Source organism: Squalius cephalus, assembly GCF_949319135.1.
Source record: "Squalius cephalus genome assembly, chromosome: 1".
Taxonomy (NCBI): Eukaryota; Metazoa; Chordata; class Actinopteri; order Cypriniformes; family Leuciscidae; genus Squalius; species Squalius cephalus.
The window spans coordinates 58,220,370-58,226,976 of record NC_137122.1 but is presented as its reverse complement, the minus strand read 5'-3'; the positions used below and the strand labels follow the sequence as shown (position 1 = coordinate 58,226,976).

General features: G+C 34.8%; 1 protein-coding gene across 1 annotated transcript in view; it reads left to right on the top strand.

Annotated features, from left to right (window-relative positions):
• Positions 1–6,607, top strand: part of tmc6a (transmembrane channel-like 6a) — a 31,105-nt gene that overhangs the window by 615 nt on the left and 23,883 nt on the right. The window contains exons 2-3 of the mRNA XM_079893608.1: positions 3,210–3,324; positions 3,413–3,550. Coding sequence (XP_079749734.1) covers positions 3,225–3,324; positions 3,413–3,550 — 238 coding nt within the window. The 5' untranslated portion in view covers positions 3,210–3,224. The remainder of the gene's footprint in view (positions 1–3,209; positions 3,325–3,412; positions 3,551–6,607) is intronic.

Sequence of the window (6,607 nt, the reverse complement as noted above, 5' to 3'; positions counted from 1 at the left end):
ACTGTATTTTAAAGTAAAACTTTTTATTTGACATTATTACAAAGTGCACTATTTAAAAGTGCTTAAGTGTGTTAAGAAAGTGTAGTTTCTATATGTATAATTAAGTGGCCTTTTCTTTTGTTAATATTATATTATCTGCAAGCAGGGCGTGATATTAACTTTACTGCACACTAGCCACTGTGGCTAGTGGTTTTCCATTTAGCATTTTCACTGGCCACAATTTTGACACCAATACCACTGTGAACAACTGCCATAAAGATAATTTTAAGACGATCTCATCATTTGGCAGCAGGTCTGCTGTCCCTTTAAGACCTGACCCACAGATCCATTGTTCTGTTACACATGCCTTTTCTTTCTCAACTGTTTACATTTACATTCAACTGTTTAAAACAACTGACTATGTTTACGTGAATACTCACCAAGACTGACATTTTGACAGTTTACTTAAGTTTATTATTGTCTTTTAAAAAAGACTACAATTGAAAAATGTACAAAAAAACAAAAAAAAAATGGTTTCAAGTCAGTTATTTATATCTTTTGCTGTAGTGTGTCAGTAGGAAATATCAGTTCACATTTCCAAACATTCTTTTTGCCATTAATTGTAATAATCCAGTGAGATGTGTGTATGCACAAGGAGTCTGACAACAGCCGGTATGATCTGATCTCACCATCATCGAGTCCGTCTGTGATTACATGAAGAAACAGAAGAAACTGAGACAGACTAAATCCAGAAGAACTGCGGGAACGTCTCCAAGATGCTTGAAGAAACCTTCCTGCAAAGCTTCCTGAAAAACTATGCGCAAGTGTACCTGGACAAAAGCCGTTTTAAACACAAAGGGTCGTTACACCATATATTGATTTGAATTAGTTAATAGAAGTTAAATCATAAATACTTTCAATTTGTGATTTTATTTTTGAAAGCATTCTCACTTTACAGCATTTTAACACAAGTGCCAGTACTTTTCACAGTACTGTAGCTTTGCAGGAAGGTTTCTTCAAGCATCTCGGAGACGTTCCCGCAGTTCTTCTGGATTTAGTCTGTCTCAGTTTCTTCTGTTTCTTCATGTAATCACAGACGGACTCGATGATGGTGAGATCAGATCAGACCGGCTGTTGTCAGACTCCTTGAGCATAGACAAATCTCACTGGATTATTACAATTAATGGCAAAAAGAATGTTTGGAAATGTAAACTGATATTTCCTACTGACACAATACAGCAAAAGACATAAATAACTGACTTAAAACCTTTTTTTTTGGGGGGGGGGGGGGGGGGGGGGGGGATATTAACATGACTTTTGCACAGTACTGTATAGCCTATAATTATATATAAAATGAAACCCGCCAAAGTGGCTAGAGGGAGTGACTTCGACACGCCACTGCTGAAATCCACACTCATTTGGCGGGTTTTAAAGGATTAGTTCACTTAAAAATGAAAATTCTGTCATAATTTACTCACTCATTTTCCTACTATGGAAGTCAATAGGGTCCATCGACTGTCTGGTTGCCTTCTTCAAAACATCTTCCTTTGTGTTCAGCAGAAAGAAGAAACTCATAGAGGTCTGAAACAACTTGAGGGTGAATAAATGATGACAGAATTTACAATTTTAAGTGAACTATTCCTTTAATGTCAAGCCTTGTCTGCAAGTATAGATTTTATTTTTATTTTTTAAAAACATTAATTTAAGTTTTAATACACTAAGTGTGAATTCAATACAACGAAGAGCAAGGGTAGTCAAACATAATGAATGCACAATTATTACAAATATATAGAGGAGCAGTTATTACCGGCATGTTATTGTTATGTAACGTGTTGTGGAAACAGGCATAAAGACGAAGGAGAACAATTAGAATGGTATTTAATGGAATAAACTTGGAATCAGCAACATCAGAACAGGAGACGCACACTAACCTTACGAGAACGGACGAAGACTGAGGGAGAACACAGGGTCTAAATACACAGAGCAAACCAAAGGAACTTAATTAGACACAGGTGAAGGAGATGACTAATTAGACAGACTGGGGAAAACTGGGTCACGGGACTAAACCAAATGTAACAGTTATGATAGCTTGTGTATTTGATGTTGATTTTAACATAAATTAATTACACACTTTTAGTTTTTTTTGTTTATCCATGTGGTTTATTTAAGTAAGAAAGGCTCTTGGGAAATAAATCCCATGCAAATATTACACCTTAAAGGGATAGTTCACCCAAAAATGAAAAATTGCCCATGATTTAATCACCCTCAAGCCATCCTAGGTGTCTATGACATTCTTCTTTCAGACAAATACAATCAGAGTTATATATAAAAAAATGTCCTGCATGGCTCTTCCAAGATTTATTATGGCAGTGAATGGCTGTTTCTGTTTTGAAGTCCATAAAAGTGCATCTATCCATGATAAAAGTGCATCTATTCATCTATCCATCATAAAAGTGCATCTATCCATCATAAAAGTGTATCCATCCATCATAAAAGTGCATCTATCCATCATAAAAGTGCATCTATCCATGATAAAAATGCATCTATCCATCATAAAAGTGCATCTGTCTATCATAAAAATGCATCTGTCCATCATAAAAGTGCATCTATCCATGATAAAAGTGCATTTATCCATGATAAAAGTGAATCTATCCATTATAAAAGTGCATCTGTCCATCATAAAAGTGCATCTATCCATCATAAAAGTGTATCTATCCATCATAAAAGTGCATCTATCCATCATAAAAGTGCATCTCTCCATCATAAAAGTGCATCTATCCATTTTAAGTGTATCTATCCATCATAAAAGTGCATCTATCCATCATAAAAGTGCATCTCTCCATCATAAAAGTGCATCTATCCATTTTAAGTGTATCTATCCATCATAAAAGTGCATCTATCCATCATAAGTGCATCTATCCATCATAAAAGTGCATCCATCCATGATAAAAGTGCATCTATCCATTATAAAAGTTAATCTATCCATCATAAAAGTGCATCTATCCATCATAAAAGTGCATCTATCCACGATAGTTTTCTGAAGTGAAGCGATGTGTTTGTGTAAGAGAAATATCCATATTTGAAACTTTATCGACTAAAATAACTAGCTTCCGGCAGACTGAAAGAAGAATGTCATAGACACCTAGGATGACTTCATTTTAGTTGTGAACGATCCCTTTAATAAGGAAGTTGATTCCTGATTATGACAGTTTCTGCTTTGATGCACACAGCTCTAGACAGCCTGGATGGCTGCATCCCTGATCATGGAGACGATTCCCGATGGATATGAAGATGAAGACTTGATTGAACTGGCAGCTGTTGGGAGATCACACAGAGCAGTGAGATGTGGGCACACACCATACAGACAGCCTGGTGTAAATCCCGTTAATAAAAGACCGGAGGGAAGTAATAACTTATTCTTTTTGTCTTTTAGTTGATCTGACTCACGGGGATCGAGAAGACCTAGAAGCACAGCATTACCATGAGCCCAAACACACAAATACCCTGCAGAGGAATAGCTGGTCCTCTTCAACGCAGAGGGTCCTGTCCTCCATGCCCAGTCGCTCTATCAGTGAGAGAATGTTTCGATACGGTTTCCCAAGGAACTTTAATTCATATTAAACCAAAAATCATGGCTGTTTTACCTAAAAACATATTAAACTTAATACTTAATAGTATTTGCAAACAAACCCTTGTGAATAGGCAGATTTTGATAAACTTATTAAATTCAAAGGCCCGTCGTCAATTATTTGTTATGCACTTTTTATGTAATTCATATTAAATTACAATTTAAGTAGTGTAAGTACACTTCACATTCAACACAATTAAACGCACATGTAATTTCCTCTGAACGGACTTTTGCGATTTCTTTTAATCAGCTTGTGATTTCCAGTGCATGTGTGCGGTCAGTTTTCCCGAAGTTCACTCAGGTGTCCCAGCAGAGTAACACATTCGCTATTCCTTTTGTGCATGCGCTGTCTTTCTTTTAAATAAATGCCCATTTTTATTTTCCTAAATGCAATGCCATTTATACATTCATTTACTTGTAGTTACTTGTAACAGAGCTACTGTACGAGGTTCAAAACAGAATAGTTTTATCCACTTTATAGCAATGTGTTCATTAACTTTTGTTTCCACTGTTAAATATGGAAGCTTGTTTCCGCCACAGAATGAAAAATAAAAAAGGATTGCGTGATATTAAGTCTCAATTGCGAGTTATAAAGTCAGAATTGCGTGATATAAAGTCGCAATTGTGTTATAAAGTCAGAATTGTGTGATATAAAGTGGCAATAGCGAGAATATAAAGTCGCAATTGTGTCATAACGTCAGAATTGCGTGATATAAAGTCGCAATTGTGATATAAAGTCAGAATTGCGTGATATAAAGTGGCAATTGCGAGTCATAAAGTCAGAATTGCGTGATATAAAGTGGCAATTGTGTCATAAAGTCAGAATTGCGTGATATAAAGTGGCAATTGTGTTATAAAGTTACAATTGCGTGATATAAAGTCGCAATTGTGTTATAAATTCGGAATTGCGTGATATAAAGTCGCAATTCGCAATTGTGTTATAAACTCAGAATTGCGTGATATAATGTCGTAATTGCAAGTCATAAAGTCAGAATTGCGTGATATAATGTCGTAATTGCAAGTCATAAAGTCAGAATTGTGTGATATAATGTTGCAATTGCGAGTTATAAAGTCAGAACTGTGTGATATAAAGTTGCAATTGTGTTATAAAGTCAGAATTGTGTGTTATAAAGTCGCAATTGTGTTATAAAGTCAGAATTGCGTGATATAAAGTGGCAATTGTGAGTTATAAAGTCAGAATTGCATGATATAAAGTCGAAATTGTGTTATAAAGTCAGAATTGCGTGATATAAAGTCGCAATTGTGTTATAAAGTCAGAATTGCATGATATAAAGTCGCAATTGTGTTATAAAGTCAGAATTGCGTGATATAAAGTCGAAATTGTGTTATAAAGTCAGAATTGCGTGATATAAAGTCGAAACTGTGTTATAAAGTCAGAATTGCATGATATAAAGTCGCAATTGTGTTATAAAGTCAGAATTGCATGATATAAAGTCGCAATTGTGTTATAAAGTCAGAATTGCGTGATATAAAGTGGCAATTGTGTTATAAAGTCAGAATTGCGTGATATAAAGTGGCAATTGCGAGTCATAACGTCAGAATTGCGTGATATAAAGTCACAATTGTGTTATAAAGTCAGAATTGCGTGATATAAAGTGGCAATTGCGAGTCATAAAGTCAGAATTGCGTGATATAAAGTGGCAATTGTGTTATAAAGTTACAATTGCGTGATATAAAGTCGCAATTGTGTTATAAATTCAGAATTGCGTGATATAAAGTCGCAATTGTGTTATAAGGTCAGAATTGCGTGATATAAAGTCGTAATTGTGTTATAAATTCAGAATTGCGTGCTATAAAGTCGCAATTGTGTTATAAGGTCAGAATTGCGTGATATAAAGTGGCAATTGTGAGCCATAAAGTCAGAATTGCGTGATATAAAGTCGTAATTGCAAGTCATAAAGTCAGAATTGCGTGATATAATGTCGTAATTGCAAGTCATAAAGTCAGAATTGTGTGATATAATGTTGCAATTGCGAGTTATAAAGTCAGAACTGTGTGATATAAAGTTGCAATTGTGTTATAAAGTCAGAATTGTGTGTTATAAAGTCGCAATTGTGTTATAAAGTCAGAATTGCGTGATATAAAGTGGCAATTGTGAGTTATAAAGTCAGAATTGCATGATATAAAGTCGAAATTGTGTTATAAAGTCAGAATTGCGTGATATAAAGTCGCAATTGTGTTATAAAGTCAGAATTGCATGATATAAAGTCGCAATTGTGTTATAAAGTCAGAATTGCGTGATATAAAGTCGAAATTGTGTTATAAAGTCAGAATTGCGTGATATAAAGTCGAAACTGTGTTATAAAGTCAGAATTGCATGATATAAAGTCGCAATTGTGTTATAAAGTCAGAATTGCATGATATAAAGTCGCAATTGTGTTATAAAGTCAGAATTGCGTGATATAAAGTGGCAATTGTGTTATAAAGTCAGAATTGCGTGATATAAAGTGGCAATTGCGAGTCATAACGTCAGAATTGCGTGATATAAAGTCACAATTGTGTTATAAAGTCAGAATTGCGTGATATAAAGTGGCAATTGCGAGTCATAAAGTCAGAATTGCGTGATATAAAGTGGCAATTGTGTTATAAAGTTACAATTGCGTGATATAAAGTCGCAATTGTGTTATAAATTCAGAATTGCGTGATATAAAGTCGCAATTGTGTTATAAGGTCAGAATTGCGTGATATAAAGTCGTAATTGTGTTATAAATTCAGAATTGCGTGCTATAAAGTCGCAATTGTGTTATAAGGTCAGAATTGCGTGATATAAAGTGGCAATTGTGAGCCATAAAGTCAGAATTGCGTGATATAAAGTCGCAATTGTGTTATAAAGTCAGAATTGTGTGATATGAAGTCGCAATTGTGTTATAAAGTCAGAATTGCGTGATGTAAAGTCGCAATTGTGTTATAAAGTCAGAATTGCGTGATGTAAAGTGGCAATTGCGAGTCATAAAGTCAGAATTGCGTGATATAAAGTCG